This window comes from Hemicordylus capensis, chromosome 1 (genome assembly GCF_027244095.1).
Source record: "Hemicordylus capensis ecotype Gifberg chromosome 1, rHemCap1.1.pri, whole genome shotgun sequence".
Taxonomy (NCBI): Eukaryota; Metazoa; Chordata; class Lepidosauria; order Squamata; family Cordylidae; genus Hemicordylus; species Hemicordylus capensis.
Genome location: NC_069657.1, coordinates 358,276,979 through 358,296,948, shown reverse-complemented (window position 1 = coordinate 358,296,948; position 19,970 = coordinate 358,276,979). Strand labels below are relative to the sequence as shown.

The 19,970-nt window shown below is 43.1% G+C and overlaps 1 protein-coding gene across 2 annotated transcripts in view; it reads right to left on the bottom strand.

The window, feature by feature from the left end:
• The window catches only part of GRM1 (glutamate metabotropic receptor 1), a 341,173-nt gene that overhangs the window by 108,978 nt on the left and 212,225 nt on the right, over positions 1-19,970 (bottom strand). For both annotated transcript variants that reach the window (XM_053291231.1, XM_053291221.1), the window contains exon 4: positions 5,621-5,856. In XM_053291231.1, the coding sequence (XP_053147206.1) occupies positions 5,621-5,856 (236 nt within the window). The remainder of the gene's footprint in view (positions 1-5,620; positions 5,857-19,970) is intronic.

Here is a 19,970-nt window from a genome sequence, read left to right as displayed (position 1 = left end):
TGACTGGTCCCTGTCATGTCTGCACTTTCATTTTGAAAAAAGGAAATTGTGGGGCCAAACTATATGTTTAAAATTAGTACTTTCCAGTGCACACTCTAAACACACAGGTCAATTTTAATTTTTAATAAGTTTCATGGTGGAAGAAACAACCACTCATGTGTGTAACTTTGGACGCACTTAAGGGGTTTATATAATACAGTACCAAGCTCTTGAAATGGGCCAACCAATAGCTGCTTACAGTCTAATAGCATACCAAAGCACAATTTCCTAAGTCCAAAGAGAAAACAACCATTTAATGACCAGGCTGCTGCACCAGATGTAATTTCAAAAGAATGTTTAAATGCTGACTGCATCTGCAACATACAATATATGGGGCTCACCTCCAAGGAGAAAGGCACATCAGCTGCATCTTAAAGATGCAGCCAGACTTCTAGGCTGGTGAAGCTGGGGGAAATGAGCTTGTTGAATCTGACCTTGACTGGTGCGTCAGAGATATTCACATTAAAATCCTTATTGTTCATATCCCACGTGCAAGTGGCAAAAATGCATGCCACCTTTTCTTATCAAAGGAGGATTAAATTTAGTTGTTTAGGACAAAAATCAGGTGGCATAAGCCATTTTATAGAAGGGAGAGAAATGATACAAGAAACCACATGTTTCTATGCTTACTTTGAAAAAAAGCATTTACATGTCAATGTAAAATTCATGCAACTCATAACTCATAACAGGTATTGTTTCCCTCTATTCCAGTACAAACAAGCTTAGAAGGTCTTTTAAAAGACTACAGTACATTCATGGAGAATAATTGTATCTATTAGCCACAATAGCTAGATGGATATACAGAGTCAGTGTACCTCTGTGTAGTGTACCAAATGCTAGAGGTAAAGGCCATCTGTGTTATTCCCTGCTACGACGGATCCCAAGGGCATCTGGCCACTGAACAGGATGCTGGAAACAATGGACTTTGGTCTGATCCAGCAAGGCATTTCTTATCTTCTGATAAGCAAGTGCCGGACAGATTTGGAGACAGATTTATTAAAATGTGTGTATTGTTTTATATATTTTTAATGTATTGATTTAATTTACATACCGCCTGACTCCAAAGGCTCTAGGCAGTTCACAAAAAGAAACGCAACAAAAACAAAATTTAAAAAGTTGTTAAAATAATGAAGAGCCGTGAGACCCGGTTTGGGAAGAGAAGTGGGGAGAGCAGGCTAAGCCTGCTCTCCCCACACATGAGCAGGGCGGGAACCCTGGGTGGCCGGATCGGCCACCCACACGATTGCCAGCTCCGTGATGGAGCCGGCGGGGGTTGGGGAGTTTGGGGCCATGCGGCCCCCGTGCAGTGCGCAGGGCATACTGGAGAGACCCCCAGAGCCAGCTTTTTGCCTCCCCTCCAGGGGTCTACTCATGAGTAGCCACGATGCCAAGCCGCAGAAAACCCGGGTTTGCAGAGCGCTCACGCCGCAAACCCGGTTTAAGGGGAGGGGTACTTAGGCGGGTTAACCGCCGGGAGGCAACCAGGCTCAGCTGCTAGGCTCCCCTAGCCCGATTCCAGCTGATCGTGGGAATAGCCTCAAAGATTACTAAAAGCCTGGCTCTTTTTATATGCAAGTCTTCTGTGGGCTTTCAGGGGCCTGACTCTTAGCAATGCTGCAACATAGGCACTCTCAAAACAAGTGGAGCCCCCAGTTCCCCCTTGTTACACAGGAAGCTGCCTTTTACTAAGTCAGACCATTGGCTCATCTGGCTCACTGCTGTCTACTGGCTGGCAGTGGCTCACCAAGGTTTCAAGCAGTTGCTTTCACAGCCCTGCCTGAAGACGCCAAAGATTGAACTTGGGACTTGCTGCTTGCAAAGCAGATGCTCTGCCACTGAGGTATGGCCCCATCCCCTTGCCAGATGCTAGGGCTGTTGTTTGGCCCCCAGCCTCTGATCCCCAGACCTGTATTCCTTCTGGAGAGAGAAATGCTATTTAATCATCATGGTGAATAACTTAGCTATAATATCTAGGGCTGCACCAAATGATCACCTGTTTCAATTTGGGGAGCAAAAGTATTGCTTTCAGGGTAAAATTGTGAAGATTTTCTGCTTCCCCCCAACCTGTTCACTGCCATTGTGTGCAGCTGCTTCAGCACCAACTCCCCTCTCCCTATTACTACTGTATCATGTTCTTTTTGGGGAATAGCCAGATGAAGCAATCCTAGCAGGAATCCTGTACTGCACTTGATGGTGGCTCACAAACTGTGCAAGTGTACATCAGCCTAGTAATGTTGCATTTGTGCACAACCGTGAAATTTGTGCAAATGGTTCTACAAGAGCAAGCCCATTATTTCCAGTGGGCTTACTCTTGTGTAACTGTGCATTTTGCTCAACTCACACAAATTGTATAAACACAACATTACTGGGCTGATGTACTCCTGTGAGCAGGTGTCATGAGGATACTTGCCAGTCAGATTTGGCTTCATCTTAACACTGCTGAAAGCAAACAAAGCAACCTTCAGGAAGCATTGCCCTTAGTAGGCAAAGGCACTCTCTCCTTTTTGTCACATTTGAAAGATCAGTGGAAGGGTTAGGGTGCTTTTCAGTGCTGCTGAAAATGTACATGAACAGTCATGGTGCTTTTGGTTCAGTCCCCATTATTCTTTCTGCTCTGCTCTGCTTGCTGATTCAGCTGCAAGAGTTATATCTACCAGGCAGACTATGGTCTCTGACTTGTATACAAACCTAACCTACAGAAACAAAATGTTGGGGCTGTTCACATGACTGTACGTGTGTGAGGGTGGGAGCCAGGGTTCCACCTACCTTCCCCCAGATGACCCTTTGCAGCCTGGGCAGCACAAGCTGTGCACCCACACGACCACCACTGCCGGGAGCAGAATGGATGACTCTCTGTGCTGCTACCACCAGCTGCGCTGGTAAACAGAGGCTGGGACTCAGTTTGGCTGCTTAAGCCTGGGCTTGGCTGCTCATCTTTTCCTTATGTGCACTTTTATGATTATGATTAGGAATCAATTTTCCTTGTTTTAGACAAAGGCCATGGAGAAAGGGGAGGGGAGAGGCAACATATATTGACATCAATAATTTCTGAGATATAAAAGTTGGCATAAACAAATGCCAATATATACAAATACTAAGTCAAGTCAATCAGCATTTACTGGAAAATTTGTTATGGCAAACATGGGGAGAAAATATCAATGTATACACAGTTCAGTTGACTGGGTATAGCATGGAAAGAAACACAGAACTACAGTTTATCAGAAATAACCCCAGCACAATGTATTATGTTTTGCAGGACCAGTTTATTCCTAATTTTTCAGACCAGTAAAAGAAACACAATAACCTGATCCTTTAAATAGTTTTTCCCATCAGATCTCAAATACATGATTTTCTCATAATTATTTGAGAATAAAACAAAAGGCACCATTTGTGATCATGGAGAAATAAAAGCTTTTCTCGACTTACAGACAGATATCAAAGAAGTAGCAAGGTAGTCCATACTTTGTCTTAGTAAAGCAGTAAGATTTATTACTGAATGCAGACGGCGGCTGGTGCCAATGAGCTGTAGGGCGGGAGCAGAGAAATAGCCACAGCTGCATCTCTTGACACAGTTCGCCAGAAACCTTAGGTTTAAGTTGCTTTCAATTTCCACTCATGCTCTAAAAAGCCTGGAAATTGCAGATTAAGATGCCATTCTTAACACCATATAATAGGGATGTGCACGGCAGGACAATTGGAAGGTGGCGGGACAGTTCAAAGGCAGTGGGAGTGCCACTTTAAGAGAGGGGGAGGGTGCACTTACCTCCCTGCCGCCTCATTGCCCCTGTTGGCAGGATATGGCCAGAAGTCCCCGGCGCACTGGTGCATGCCGGCACGTGTGCGCGCACATCGCCCACACGGGCACGTCGGGGACATCCAGCCATATCCGGCCAATGGGGGCAACGAGGCGGCAGGGAGGTATGCTGCCACCCTGATCAGCTGTCTTACTGAAGGACGCTGGCGGGGGGAAAGCAGCGGGAGGGGTAAGTGCACCCTCCCCCGCTCTTAAAGCGGCACCCCCACCACCTCCAAACCAGCAAAACCGCTGGTTCTTTGAACTGGTTCGGAGGCCCATAAAGGCCTCTAATCTAGTTTTGTGCACATCCCTACCATATAAGCTATAAAGACATTGTATAGTTTTGTATATTGTGCTGCTTTAGGTTATTGTGGCTGAATTGGAGAACTCTTGAATTTCTGGCTGGGCATTTACTATACAGGTGGCATTTTGGGGAAGCACTGTGCCTTGTAAAATGCATCAGGCAAGAAATTCATCAGAGGCATCTCTAGAATATAGTTGAGGGAAATGCACCTATTATTTATGCCTGGATGCACCTCTCCCCATACCAGTCGTAAGGTGGAAGTCCAAGGCAAAATGTGGGTGCATGGAACCTCATTTCTAAAGCACCATCATATATGAGACTGAACAAAGTCTTTACAGCTCATATAGCACAGAAGTCAACATGAGCACCTTAACTTGTAATTTCCATGATTTTTAAAACATGAGCTGAAATTCAAAGCATCTTAACTCAAAGGATCTTAACTCTCATCTTAAACTGGAGGTTTTTTGATGACTGAATTTGCAGGCTTTTTGAAAAGGAAAATCTGATTGGCACTCAGTGAAGCTGTTCTCATGAGCAGCCAAGACCGGCTAAGGCAGCAAATGCAATGGCAACCTATGGTTTGCTGCTAAAGGAGATCAGAAGATGTTTCCAACCTCTGCATGAGAAGGGAGGAGAGAGCACATGAGCCCAAGCTCTTCCTTGGAATGTCAAACTGTAGTTAAAATCAAAAAAAGATGTGAAAATCAAACAAAAGCCTCACTACAGCAGAGAAGGGAAAGCAATTAAGAACTGGCTAAGTAGAGCCAGAGGCCATAAAAATACTTCAGTTACTGTGGATCAAACTGCATCGTGCTTTATGCACCTGTTTTGCAAGCTCATGCCTGTTTTTAATGCTGAATAGCAGGTGGACTGGGCCCCATGTAGATCAAGACAACGGGGGGCAGGCTTTAGCCCTATTGTGCCTCTGTTGCGGTCCTAGTTCAGATCACCTCTCCTCCATGGCTACTATTTGCCAAGGAAAAACTGGCACCAAAATCTCTAATCAGGAACATGACACAAGGGGTAGGCTCAAATCACCCTCCCACAGCTGCAGTCCCAGTCCATATGAGGCACAATTGAGCTGCTGTTTAACATTTTTAAAAGCAACCACACACTTATGTAGCACCTGTCATTTGACCCTGTGATGCTCCATCTTAGAATGCTCACCTCTGGAATGCCAAGGTCAGAGTTCATGAGTTTCTCAAGAAAGCACTGGGGGTTCTCTCATGAGACAACATCCTGCCTGCAGCCACAATATGATTGTTGGGCTTGCTGTCCCATCATTTCAGAAAGATTTTTATTACGATGTGCATTTAGCTCCAGCAGCAAAAGGTAAGACCACTTTGGCAAGGCAGGATAGAGAAGTTTGAAACTGACAATTGATAGAAACTGACAATTGCAAGTGATCGTTGATGACATCACTTGCATTTTCAAATCCTTGCTCAGCTTATTCATAGAATAAAATACATTTAAATATTTACCGGTGCAGTTCTTCTGAAAGTTGGGGTTCTCTAGAGGATGTCCTGGAAGGCGGCACTGAAACCTGTGCTGCCAAAATTCTGGGAACCAAGGATTTCTTGTGTTGGTGTCCAAACGTATTTTCAAAAAATAGTCATCGAACGACAAGACTTCTGGAGATTGCAGCTTGATTGTGATGCCCCCATTTGCTTCAGGCTCATACCCTTCAATGACTTCATCTCTATCTGCCCAGCCATCACTGAAAACAGCAACAACAACAGCTATTAGGAAGTGTCAAATGCTAAAAGTGTACCCTGATCCAATTTTAGTTTTGAAGTAGATGCCCCTTAACCATGAATCAAAAGGCAATTCCAATGTGACATATTAGGGAAAATAAAGGCATATAGTTTCCTATATCTCCCCTTTCTAATACTTCTTAACATTTATTTAACAACAGCATGCTAGGGCCTGTACACGGAACACAAAATTTCTTGGGGAAGGTAAGAAATTATATAGGGTAGGCTAGATCTTCCCATGTGTTTCTTTTCCCTCCATGAAGAGTAGCTTCCAGGCTTTGTTTTCTTGGAATTACAAGGCTATTATATTGCAAAGCTTAGTTCTCAAAACCTCTAAACTAATGGACTCAAAGTGCTCAGCTAGATCTATGGAAACAAATTTGAGAGCTTTCTCCCACCTTAGCCTATGAGCCACACTTGAGACTCAGAGTAATTCAGAAAGCACTGTGCAATATGGCAACACAGGGAAAATAAACAAGAACTTTACATGCTACCGAATGCTCAGCAAGCACAGCTCTTGAAGCTGTGAACATAATGTAAACAGGGCCAGCATCACTGACTAGCTCCCAAGGGACTCAAAAGAGTCCACCGTTGCTCTCTGAGATGGCCACTGTGCCCAGAGCCTTCATGTGGCGGCGGCAGAGGAACTCACTTAGGGTCCACCCAGGTAAAAGAAGGACCATGGAGGGCAGCTTGCTAAGGAGCTGCTGGAATCTGGAATTGACCCGAAAATTAAATAAAACAAGGACTGAGAAATGCATTTTGGCGAATAAATAACAAAGTTCAATCAATGGTAAGAAAGTCTATATGTGCTATTCACATACACAAAAATCTGCCATTTTTTCTTAACAGGCAAATGAGTTGTCCTCCACCTTCTGTATTAGCAAGAAAAATTGTCTGTGCTAAGACAGAAAGAGAACCCTAAACTCCAAAACAGAGAGAGACAACTTTTTATTGGTGGTATTGTCTAACAACAGCCAATTCAATGTTTTTGAAATGGATCACTTGGGTGGGACATTTCTGGCTTAGTAAAGGTCAGCACATAAACTCCTAAGATCACAGTTCTGCAGCTTTCTCCAAATCTTTCTGCCATCCCTAAAGAACAATAGATTGGAGTTTAATTTAAGTGTGCATGTAGTCACTCTGCATTTAATATTTAATATGCATGGTTATGTCACCAGAGAAGCAGATTATGTTGGCATATAAGAAGTGGCTGCATCCATCTGGAATGATACCAGCAGCTTCCTCTGCCACCAAAAGACTTTAATCTGCATGCTTCTTGCAGCAGCAAAGGGACTAGTGCTACAAAAATCAATGAGATTTACCATAAGAATGTACATCTGAGCTGCAGCCACCAAGATGAGAACTTACTTCCAAGAGTTATTCAAAACATCCAGAGATAAAATGTAACATCGGTTCCACTGTATGGGTTCTTTGCAACCTTAAGCTCAAGAAGATTTACCTAGTCCTATCAGTGAGACTCGCCTTTAGGGGGTTTGCAGGGAGAGCAGGCTTAGCTGGATCGGCCGTCCACACAACTGCCGGCTCCGTCACGGAGTTGGCGGGGGCTGTGGGGATCAGGGGCCGTGCATCCCCCAGCAGTTCCAGGATGCCCAGAGCCTCCCACCGGGGGTCTCCTTGTGTGCTGCCATGGTGCGGAGGCGCGCTGTGGCAATACACGATCAGGAAGAAGAGGTTAACGGAGTGCTCGTTCTGTTAACCTCAGCTAAGGGGAAGGAGAATTAGGTGGGTTAGCTTCTGGGAGCCGCGTGGCTTCTGTGGCAGCACACGACCACCAAAAAGTGGGCTAGGCTCCCTTAGCCTGCTTTTTGGTGATCGTGAGAATCGCCTCCTTGGATTATTGAGATATTAGCGACAGTAATTCACTCCTGTTCTAATGAAGCTTGCAGCCAAGGAATTGGTTTGTTGAAGCTGATATCTGAAATTTAATGCACATAAACACATGCACACCACTTCTTGATCTTCACTGCTGCCTTAGAGTGTTTGGGAGTTAAATAAAAGAAGGGAACGTTTTGCAGGGCCTAATATGACATAGGTGGATATTAGGGGTGTGTGAGCTGGCTTTGGCTCAACAGGTTTGGAGTCAAACTGGACCAGTCTCAGCCACTCCAAATTCGAACCGGTTTGAATGGCCCAGTTTGGAGCTCTACTGGTAAAGGGGAATCTGGTGAGGAGGGGGCAGGGGGGCTTGCCTAAGGGTAGAGCAGGTGGGAGGGGAGTAAGTAATTACTTACAAGTGCCTCGGCGGCAGCAGCCATGGGGTAGCCATGTGTGTGTGTGCTCAGGGAAGCAACTCCTCCCACCCTTGCTGGCCTCCCCCAGAGTAAGCAGGGCCAGTAGTGGCCTGGTTCGGGGCATGCACAGAAGTCACTAAAATGGCCTCCACATGTGCACAGAGACCCAAACTGGGCCAAAGAAGGCCCGAACTGGGCCATCACCAGCCCTGCCTACTCTAGTGGAGGCCAGCAGGGGAGAGGGGAGCTCCTGTAATGTCTCCCAGCACTTGTAAGTAGTTACTTACTCTCCTCATGCCCGCTCTACCCTTAGGCAAGCCCCCTGCCCCTTTACTGGTAAAGGGAGATCCTCACCAGATTCCCCTTTACCAGTAGAGTTCTGAGCCAGTTTGAACTGGCTCAGTTTGAACCTGAACCGGGTTCAGTTTGACCAGGCCCAAAGCTGAACCTGCATAGCTGATTTTGTGCACATCCCTAGTGGATATATATAGAGTGGCTATAATTTAGGCCATGACTCCAAGCATACACACCTTTAAGATTACAGGAACCCCTTGAATCTTGTGGAGGTAACGTCCCATGAATGTACTGCAGAAGTTAAAACCGCAACATTCCAAACTCGAATCTAACCAGAAATATGGGGTTAGGTTCCTGGAAGTTCCTGAGAAGTGGTGCAGGCTGCTCATTCACTTTATATTTTAAATCCCCAGTCCTTGAATGAGCAGCCCATCCCACTTCTTAGCTGAGAAGGGGTTGGGGATTTACAAGTTAAAGTGAATGCAGCCACCCACCCCCTACTCATTTGGGGGTGCCGCTTCTTTGCCCCTTCGTCATCCAAAAAAGGTACAAGATCTTTTCTTGCAGCCAATAAGCGAAGGTAAGCGGAGGTGGGACTTTGACCAGCTACAGCTATGCACATTGGCTTTCCTTCCTCAGTCTGTTAAAAGCAGCAACCCCCTCCCTCCTGTCGCTGTGTGCAGTGTGGATTTTACTGGTCCCCTTTATTGGAGCTGGGTAGGAATTTGTTGCCCCCCTGCTGATTGGCTCTTGCCAGGGGGTTATTTTCGCCTACCACCGCTACCCTTAGTTAGTTAGTTCCTTCATGGTCACAACGGCAGTGCAATTTCTGGTAAGTACCTTAAAGCAATGCATGTTGGCATCAGGAGGAATCCTTGGCAGTCCTTAGAGGCCTCACGGCTCAAGGAGTGCTGGCCCTGGATTCACTCCTCCCTGGCAAGGGATCATCCTCTTTAAAGGACCCCACAGCTTGAAGGGGGGTGATCTTGAGCTAGGGGGCTTTGACATAGATTGGCTAAGATGGCAGCATTAGCCACAGGGCTGATGCTGGCCGGAGCCAAGGTGTATCACCCATTCTCTTTAGGGGGATTAACTGGGATCTGTGAATATCTCGTTTCCAAACTGTGGTGGTGGGGGGGTGGAGATTGGAGAGCCAATCCTCCAATTTTCTTCTGATTTGATCAATAAAGTTGTGGCCCATTTAATTCCATTCTTGTATCTCATGCCTTTGTTGGGTCTGGGTGCAATGAGCAACTTTATCATTATCTCTCAGCTGATAAGCAGCTGGGATAAGCCCTTTAACTTTTAAACCAGCTGAGAAGCAACATGGGCCGCACTCGCGATAAACAAACTTAGTTAATGGGGACAGTTGTGGTCAGTCAAGGGGCTGAGGATTTAAAAGAGTTTTCCTTTTAATGTTTACATTCCAATTGGAAAGTCCCACAAAAGACCAAAACTACCCCTGCAATAACTAAATTTATGTACCTGGAAGTTGCCCATGGATGGTCAAAACTGTGGAAACTAAGTCCACAGTATCCATGGGTCTCCTGTGCTATGATTGCTGGCAATTAGCATTAAGAGTAGAAATTCCCAAAAGATGGATGTAACTGCTATTAACTATGATGGTCAGGGGAGTACACTTCATGTTTAGGGTGTTCCTAAATTACTGGAACAGGAACTAAAATAACAACTATGAAAGTTCTTAATGAAAGAAGTAAAATAACAACTATGACAATATACTGGGCTCCTCTGAAGTAACTGGAACTGACCTGTGACTGGACTGGAGCAAATGTATTTAGAATCAGGGTGTTAAAGTGGCAAAATACTGTATATAATGCCTTTATCACTAGTTAGATATAGGGATATGCACAAATTGAATTTTTTGATTCAATTTGTACCTGAACTCAATCACCTCCGATTACTTTTGGATCTGAATCTCCCCCCTCCCCGAATCAACCCAAATTAGATTTGTAGATGAATTTTCAGAATCTGAATCTGAATAGATTTGGGGCAAAAAGGGGGTTCTGGGGTCAAAAGAGTGGGGTGGGTGGTAGTGCCCAATGGGTGGAAGCTACCACCCAAATTTCAAAGAAATTGGGCAAAGGGGTGGTTTTTAAACAATTTTTTTGAATTTGCGCATCTTTAAGCTTTCCCCCATAGGAAATAATGGGGATTTCAGCAACTTTATAACTCCACATGGGGGGAACCAGGGTAGCCCAGAGCGGGTTGTGATGGGTGGTAGTGCCCAATGGGTTCAAAGAAGCTACCAGTCAGATTTCAAAGAAATTGGGCAAAGGGGTGATATTTAACAATTTTTTGAAATTCACATATCTTTAAGCTTTTCCCCAGAGGGAATAATGGGGAATATCATCAGCCTTAATTATAACTCCACATGGGGGGACACCAGGTGGCTCAGAGTGGGTTGTGGTGGGTGGTAGTGCCCAATAGGTGGAAGGAAGCTACCACCCAAATTTCAAAGAAACTGGGCAAAGGGGTGATTTTTAACAATTTTCTGAAGTTGGCATATCTTTGTGGCAGATTTGGAGCAGAAAAGGGGTTCCAGGGGCAGAAGAGTGGGTTGGGTGGTACTGCCCCAATGGGTGCCTGCTACCACCAAGATTTCAAAGAAATTTGTGAAAGAGGTGTTTTTTAAAATTTTTTTAAAGTTGGTGTGTCTTTAAGCTTCTTCCCCATAGAGAATAATGGGGATTTCAGCAGCCCCATAACTCCACTTGGGGGCACCAGGGTGGCCCAGAGCGGGTTGCGGTGTAGTGCACATGGGGCACTGGGTTTTCTTGTTATGTCTGAGGTGTTCTGAGAGTAGATTCTCTGGTAGGAAATGAGAGTGGATTCTTTCTAAGTTCATTCATCATTTTGCACCAAAGAAAATTATGAATGAATTAACAAAGATGAGCAGTGATAGGGGATTCTAAGAATCCCCTATCACTTATCATTCTAAGAATCCCCTATCACTGATCATCTTTTCATGTGTGTATCTGTATTCTGACTTTCTACCATTTTGGAACTCAACGCATCATCATCATCATTATTTTTGTTTATACAGTCAGACAGGTGTTATTAACTGGTTTTTTTAATCCAGACATCGAATCCTTCCCAAGGACCTGGGATGGCTGGATTTCGTTATCAATACTGTAGTTGTGAACAATAAAAAGCAACTGGAAGGATATTTGGAGCTGAGAAGCCATGCGTGTGGAAAGGTTTATCACCCACCCATGCTTTTGTGAGCAACAGCCTTCATATTATCATATGTTTTCACTTCTTGGAACAGGCCATATAGAGTTTTGCATTAAGTTGGGGCAAAGGGATGTGCTGAAGCATATTCAGCAATAGAGAATAATGTATTATTATTTCTTGTTTACACAGTCAAGCAAGTGTTATTGACTGGTTTGTTTTATCCAGACATCAAGTCCTTCCCAAGGACCTGGGATGGCTGAATTTTATTGCCAAGGTTGTTGCTGTTGTTATAAATATCGTCACAGAATATAGGCTGTTCCCAGTAAAGTTGCTTTTTGTAACTGGCTGATGGTGATTACTGTGGCCCCTATGGTGTTGAGGTGCTCTTCAAGGTCTTTTGGAACTGCACCCAGGGTGCCAATTACCACTGGGATTATTTTGGTCTTTTTCTTTCAATTCCAATTTGTCAGTCTTTGTATTTTGTTATTTTTTCTATTTCTTTTTCTTCTATTATGCTATCCCCTGGTATTGCTATGTCGATTATTTTAACTTGTTTTTCTTTCTTCTCAACTACAGTTATATCTGGTGTATTGTGTGGCAGATGTTTATTTGTTTGTAGTCGGAAGTCCCATAATATTTTTACATCATCTTCTTCAACTTTTTCAATTTTATGGTCCCACCAATTTCAATTTAAAACAGACTGAAAAATGTGCTGGCTTTAAAAACAAAAACTATCAAAAAAGACCTATAAGTGGCTTGTTTCATGGCAGAAAATTACAAAAACTTCTGGAACAAATATTTATTCATTTATTCATTCATTCATTCATTCATAAATGCACTTATGTTCAAGTTGTTTTGCAACCCAGAAGGTCTGAGTGAGAACTGTGAAGCATGTGTTGTGCTTTTATTTTATTTTATTTTATTTTCCTTGTGTGTGAACTGCTCTCCAATAACTTGTAGGGACTTCAGGGTAAATCTGGCCAACATGTGAATGCAGCACCTCCATTCCAGAGGAGATGTGTGTTAAAGGGCTTTAAAAGCCTCATGTGTAAAACCTCCTGGAATCAAACTTGACTGAATTTGTTCAGAATTTTGAGAAAACAAACACAGGCTCACGCTTCATGGTTGAAAGTCTCCTTTGCTAATCTGCATCGAGGGGGCCATTTTAATAATTAGTGTGTTTTAGGCATTAAAAGTAGCACAAATGTATAGTACTCAATGTATGTCACTATATATTGTGAAGTGTGCATGTGTGTATTCAGTGAAATGTATTTCCAGGCAGCGTACTTATTTTGAAATACCAGACTTAAATCTTTGGGGGCCTGGGGTGTGTGGAGGCCCTGGAATTTGAGGGGCTGGGGGCCCATTTTAAAATCTCATCTTGGCCCATTCCAAGCTTGCTATGCCCTTGGCAGTCACTACACATGGGTTTCTGCACAACACCCGCACAGAAGAAACTTCCACGTAGAAAATGTGTCTCTTTTAAATTGACCCTGAATTTTCCATCCATGACTGGGATATCTGAGTGTTAGAGTCAATAATAAAAGAACAACACACTGCTTGTGAAGGGAAGGGGCAAATTACAATGATTTCTTAGTCTGGCAGGGGCTGGTTTTGGCCCTGACAGAACTTGGCTGTCTGCTCCTGTTGCCAATTCCTCTGTCTAGTGTGGCAAACTAATGTATCCTCCTTCTTCCTGGTGTCAAAGTAAGCACTAGTGTGGTGAATGCACATATACCCCATCATGAGCCAACAGTCATTACAAGACAAAGGCTGGCCGGAATCATTCACTGGTTTATAGACTCCCTCCGCCCCGCCACCTTCTTCTTCCCCTATATTGCTAGCGGCTATTTGGGCAGGTGATCCTCTAGGACAAAGTCATGTTTTTTTTAAAAGAATGAGATGAGACAGAGAAAATGACACTTGGAATCCTCACATAATTCCTGACTGTTGTTCTAAGTCTTTAACAGAGATGGCTCATGTTTTCAGGTTTTGATCAGCAACCATGTCTAGATGGTACAGTGTTCCTTTTAACAGGGATTTCCAGATATTGTTGACTACAAGTCCTATCATCCCTGTTTGGATAGGGGCGCAATTTCAGTGCTTGCCCTAGGTGCTATTTTCCCTAGTTACGCCTCTGGCCATGACAACTATGGGCCTATCCCAAGCGGTCTCTGGATCGATGCATATTGCAGGTCACACACTTGATTTGGTCTTTTACTCTGATCAGGGTGGTGTCCCGCGGGTGGGGACTCCTGTAATTTCCCCATTGTCATGGATGGACCACCATCTGGTTAAGGTTGGACTTACAACTGCTTTCCACCTCTGCAGGGGCGAGGAACATTTTAGAATGGTCCACCTGAAGAGGTTACTGGATCTGGTAGGATTCCAAGAAGCCTTGGAGGGATTCAATGTTGGCTCTGCTGGTGATTCTGTTGATGCCCTGGTTGAGAATTGGAACAACTTGCTCACCAGGGCAGTAGACACGATTGCTCCTAAGTGTCCCCTCTGACATGCTTCAAAATTGGCCCCTTGGTATACAGAAGATCTACGGGGGCTGAAGCAGCAAGGTAGGTGACTGGAGCACAAGTGGAGAAAGACTCAACTTGAATCTGACAGATTACGATATGGAGCACATTTAAAGATCTATGGTCAGGCGATGCGTGCAGCAAAGAAGCAGTTCTTTTCTGCCCATATTGACTCTGCGAGTTCACGTCCAGCGGAGTTGTTCAGGGTTGTGAGGGGACCAGTATCTGCCCCCTCTCCCTTGAACCAGAATTTCGAAGCATCAGTCACCCCCTGTGATGTGTTTAATGAATATTTTGCAGACAAAATCTCTCGGATTCGGACCGACTTAGACTGCGGTTCAGATTGTGGCAGCCAGGTTGGTCTCTGGATCATCTCGGAGAGACCACATTGATGGAGTTACACTGGCTGCCAATAGGTTTCCAGGCAAAATACAAAGTGCTAGTTATAACTTATAAAGCCCTAAACGGCTTAGGCCCTGGGTATTTAAGAGATTGTCTTCTTCGTTATGAGCCCTTCCGCCCACTGAGGTCATCTGAGGAGGTCCTTCTCCAGTTGCCGCCAACCCATTTGGTGGCTACACAGAGACAGGCCTTCTCGATTGCTGCCCCGAAATTGTGGAATGCACTCCCTGCTGGGATACGAGCCTCCCCATCTCTGGCAATTTTAAAAAAACTTCTGAAAACACATCTCTTCAACCAAGCTTTCTCAGCTTTTAAAAACTTATTTTTAAATTGTTCTGATTATTTAATTGTTGTTTTTAATTGTTAATTTTTGTTTTATGCTGTTTTATAATTTTTGTTTTAATTAATTGATTTTAACGTGGTTTTAATGTAAACCACCCTGAGCCTTTTCGAAGGGTGGTATAAAAGTTTTAAAAATAAATAAATAAATAAATAAATAAATAAATAAATAAAAATCCATTAGTTTTTCCTTGGTGCCCTTCTTGCTTTGAACTTCCTTCCAGAACACCTACACTATGCTGTCTCTCTAGTCCTTCAAAACCTTCTTCAAAAACCACCTTTTCCATGAGACCTTTGGCTAACCTTGTAGTCTTCATCTGCACTTGAAACAAAGTCTAAGTATGTGCAACTGCATCTGCTTCCTTTCTCTCCCTCTTTGCTCCCTTCTGTGGAAGGTAATTTATCAGAATTCACTAGCTTCTTTCAGAACAACCATTGTCACACCAGCTGAATTTTGATAAATTACCTCCTGTTAGCATATGTACAGGCTGCTAAGAAAACACACTCGCAGGCAGTGGAATGATGTTGTGATACTGAAGCTCATCAACATTTGCCATCTCTACTAGAAAGTACATAGATGGGAAAGGGGATATGGTGAAATTGTGCCAGTTATTGACAATATATGGACTACTGGTTTTTCTTCTTCTTTAAGCTGATAAAATTGTCTATATACTAATATTGTCCTCAGTGCAGATGTTTGGTTAATGGACTGCCATATACAGAAATGTGCTACTGCAGTGCAGATGAATTATGTGATAATGCCTGACCAAAATAGGGTGAGAGAGTGAAGAAGAGGAATATAATTAATCTGTATAATGCACACCATTAAAAACATTACCTATTCCTATGTATCTGCATTATAAAAACGAGCATGTCATTAATCTCAATAAGTAGATCGTTATGGGCCAAATAACCGGATCTTTTTTTTTTAAATTGCATAAACAGTGCACATTGGGGTGTTCAGGACTTGGACCATGGAAGGGTTAGGCTTAAAGCTCACTCACCCGCTGCCACAGATCTAGTCCCCAATCCCTGTATATGCTTATTATCTTACTAACAATTTTAGACCATTATACATCTAACCAAAAATGCAAATGATCAATTTTAATGATGACATATCTGGGTACCCAAAATGGGGTTAGGGTACCATCAGAACTACAGTTTTGTGAAGCGTCACAAATCTAATGATACCCTGCACAACATTGTACCATAAAACTGACTATGAAATTATGTTTGCAACTGGACAAAAATGATAAGATTTCTTACACAGATGCTAATCTGAGCAAATGCAGTTAGTGCAATGTAAAAATGTATATGGGACTTTTTGCTCTTTAGTTGGATAATTCTGAGGAAAGTCAGTCATGATATTTTGGTAGGATTTATGAACCTTCAAAGAACCAGACTTCTATTACAGTAATAGTATAGATAGCTCCGTTGGCCCAGATACAGCATATAAATTGATGCTGTGTCTGAATGTACTTCCTTGGTACTATTAAATATAAGTAGGCCACTGCACTGAAAATGTCACACTGAGATTAGTAATCAGTCAATGTGACTGAAGGTAGTTTGGGTTTAAATAATTTACCAATGGGGAAAAATTAGTAGCTTCCTCTCTTGTTTATTTTTTGTTCAGCCTAGTGAATCTCTATGTGAAACATCATCAACCTTTTAAGAATATTAATGTAATATTACATGTACAGTATAAGAAACTGCTGAAGAAAAGGAAAAAATGTCTGCTTATTGGGACAGCCCTAATTGCACACATTAAAGGGGCAAGGGCATGTCCCTAAGGCGAGGAGCAAAACAAAAACAAAAAAGTTCCACCATTACAAGCCTCAAAATTATATTGCTTATAAATATGTCATTTGTTGATCTAATAATATGAAATCTGGTATGCATGGTCAAGGTCTACAAATGTGCCTAATTTCAACATGATCTGATCTTGCACAAATACAGCAAATTTAAAAAAGTGCTGAAAGTTGACACTTTTGTCCATTTTTGTGCAATCTTTAGACAAGCATATGCTAATTTTTTTCCAATTTTGGTGAAAATGACTGTTCAGGCTTGTCTAGGATGGGTGCCTTTTATTTATTTCTTCAATTATTTGTTTGATTTATATACCACCCTTCTTACAGTGGCTCAGGATGGATTATATTAAAATAAAACACACACATAATTAAAATAAAATAACATTTAAAATCAGATTAAAATTAAATTTAAACTAGATATTATTAAAAGCCAGGCTTAAAAGATGGCTCTCCTGAAGGCCACCAAGGAAGATCATCCTCTTATATCCATGGGGAGCATGTTCTACAACCTGGACTGACTAGATGAGCCCGTGGCTCCCAAAGATGGACCCCTCCTGATGATCTTAATGAGTGTTGAGGATTTTGTAGAGAAAGGCACTCTCGCAGGTAACTCAGACTGACGCCATTCAGAGCTTTAAAAGTAATAACCAGCACTTTGCCCGGAAACATACCAGCAGCCAGTGCAACTGTTTAAGAACAGACATAATGTGGTCTCAGTAGGAAACTCCAGAGACCAATCTGGCTGCCGTATTTTGAAATAACTGAAGTTTCCAAACTACCTACAAAGGCAGCCCTACATAGAGTACATTACTGTAGTCCAGCCTGGAGGATACCAGCTGATGCACCACTGTTTTCAGTTCATTATCCTCAAGGAATGGGTGGAGTTGTTGAATCAATCATAGCTGGTATAAAGCACTCCTAGCCACAGCCTCAACCTGAGGCACCAGGGTGAGACCTGGGTCCAAGTACACTCCCAAGCTACAGACCTGTTCTGTCTGGGAGAGTGTAACCTCATCCAGAACAGGAAGTTCTATCCCATCTTGCAGATTACGATCTCCAACAATGATCCCCTCCATCTTGCTTGGATTCAGCTTCAGTTTATTATCCCTCATCCAGCCCATTACTGCCTGTATGCAGTCATTTAAGGAGCTTATGCCATTTCTTGATATTGATGACAAGGAGAAATAGACTTGGGTGTTGTCATCATATTGATAACACCCAGCACCAAATCCCCTGATGCTATCACCTCACTCAGCAGTTTCACATAGCTGTTAAAAGCATTGGTGACAGAATGGAGCCCTGAGGGACTCCATATAGTAGCTCATAAACACAAACACATGCACATAAACTCATAGACATGCAGACAAAGAAACACACACGTAGTGGAAACATAGAAATGTGCATGCAACACAAGCAAAGGCACACAAAGAAACATGTGCACACAGAAATTGTGCACATACAAACACACATATGCGCACATGCACGCATAAATTGTGTGCACACACACAAGCACACACCTGGACATGCGTGGACATCTATGGTCACTCAAGTCCATGCACAGACATGGAAAAACACACACAACCACATGCACATGCACACAAGTACACACACACAGCCCAAACACAAGCATATTACACAGAAACACACAAGGCCTTACACAGCATACATGCACACATGCACTCACAGAAACACAAACACACAGGCACGCACAGAAACACAGATGCACATGCACAAACACACAAAGCAAAGCCACATACATACATACTCATACAAATAGCTGCGTAGAAGTTAACAGATACAGGATAGGCTAGGTTATGTCCCTCTCTTCATAAGGGCTTACTTCTAAGTAAGCCTGCCCAGGATTGCAGCAACTTTTGCTTCCCCCTCCCACATCCTCTTTCATCTGTCAGGCAGAGAGTGACTCTCTCACACATCATAATTACCTCACGTTTCTTTCAATTGACAGTATCGAACTGCCCATCCCCCACTATCAGAATGCTGACAGTAAAACTACACTTGACTTCAGCAATAAGAATGTCTCATTGACTTAAATAGAGTGGGCCACTTTAATTATACCTATTTTAGTTTATTTAAAAAAAAAATCTTAAGTAATCTCAATGAAATTTATTTATTTGTTTGTTTGTTTGTTTGTTTGATCAATGAAATTTATCCACTTATCCTATGTATGTACATAGGAACATAGGAAACTGCCATATACTGAGTCAGACCATTGGTCTATCTAGCTCAGTATTGTCTTCACAGACTGGCAGTGGCTTCTCCAAGGCTGCAGGCAGGAATCTCTCTCAGCCCTATCTTGGAGAAGCCAGGGAGGGAACTTGAAACCTTCTGCTCATCCCAGAGTGGCTTCATCCTCTGAGGGGAATATCTTACAGTGCTCACACTTCTAGTCTCCCATTCAGATGCAACCAGGGCAGACCCTGCTTAGCTATGGGGACAAGTCATGCTTGCTACCACAAGACCAGCTCTCCTCTCCTCTAAATCACCACCTTAAAAGGTGCCTCTTTGCCAAGTTAGCAGGGGTTAAGTTAGCAGCATATAGGGACATAGGAAGCTGCCATATACCGAGTCAGACCATTGGTCCATCTAGCTCAGTATTGTCTACCCAGACTGGCAGGGGCTTCTCCAAAGTTGCAGGCAGGAGTCTCTCTCAGCCCTATCTTGGAGATACCAGGGAGGGAACTAGGAACCTTCTGCTCTTCCCAGAGCAGCTTCATCCCTTGAGGGAATATCTTACAGTGCTCACACATCAAGTCTCCCATTCATATGCAACCAGGGTGGACCCTGCTTAGCTAAGGGAACAAGTCGTGCTTGCTACCACAAGACCAGCTCTCCTCTCCTTATGCATGTATACTCATGTATGCATGCATGTGTGTATGTGTATATGTGTGTGTGTTATAAAATCCAAGTTACAATATAAAATAAAACAATTAAAATGCTTTCACAGAATAAAAGCAATTAAAAACAATTCACAGAATAAAACAATTAAAACAATAACACAGAGTAAAACAACCAGTTTAAAATCAGCTTTAACTAAAAGCCTGAGAAAACATGTGTGACTTAAGGATATTTTAAAATGCAATGAGAGATGGAGGAGTTCTTATTTTTACAGGAAGTGCATTCCAAAGTCCTGGGGCAGCCACAGAGAAGGCCCGTCTGGAGGCAACTTACCTTGAAACAGTGGTGCATATGCTGGTAACCTCCAGACTCAACTACTGTAATGCACTCTACATGGAGC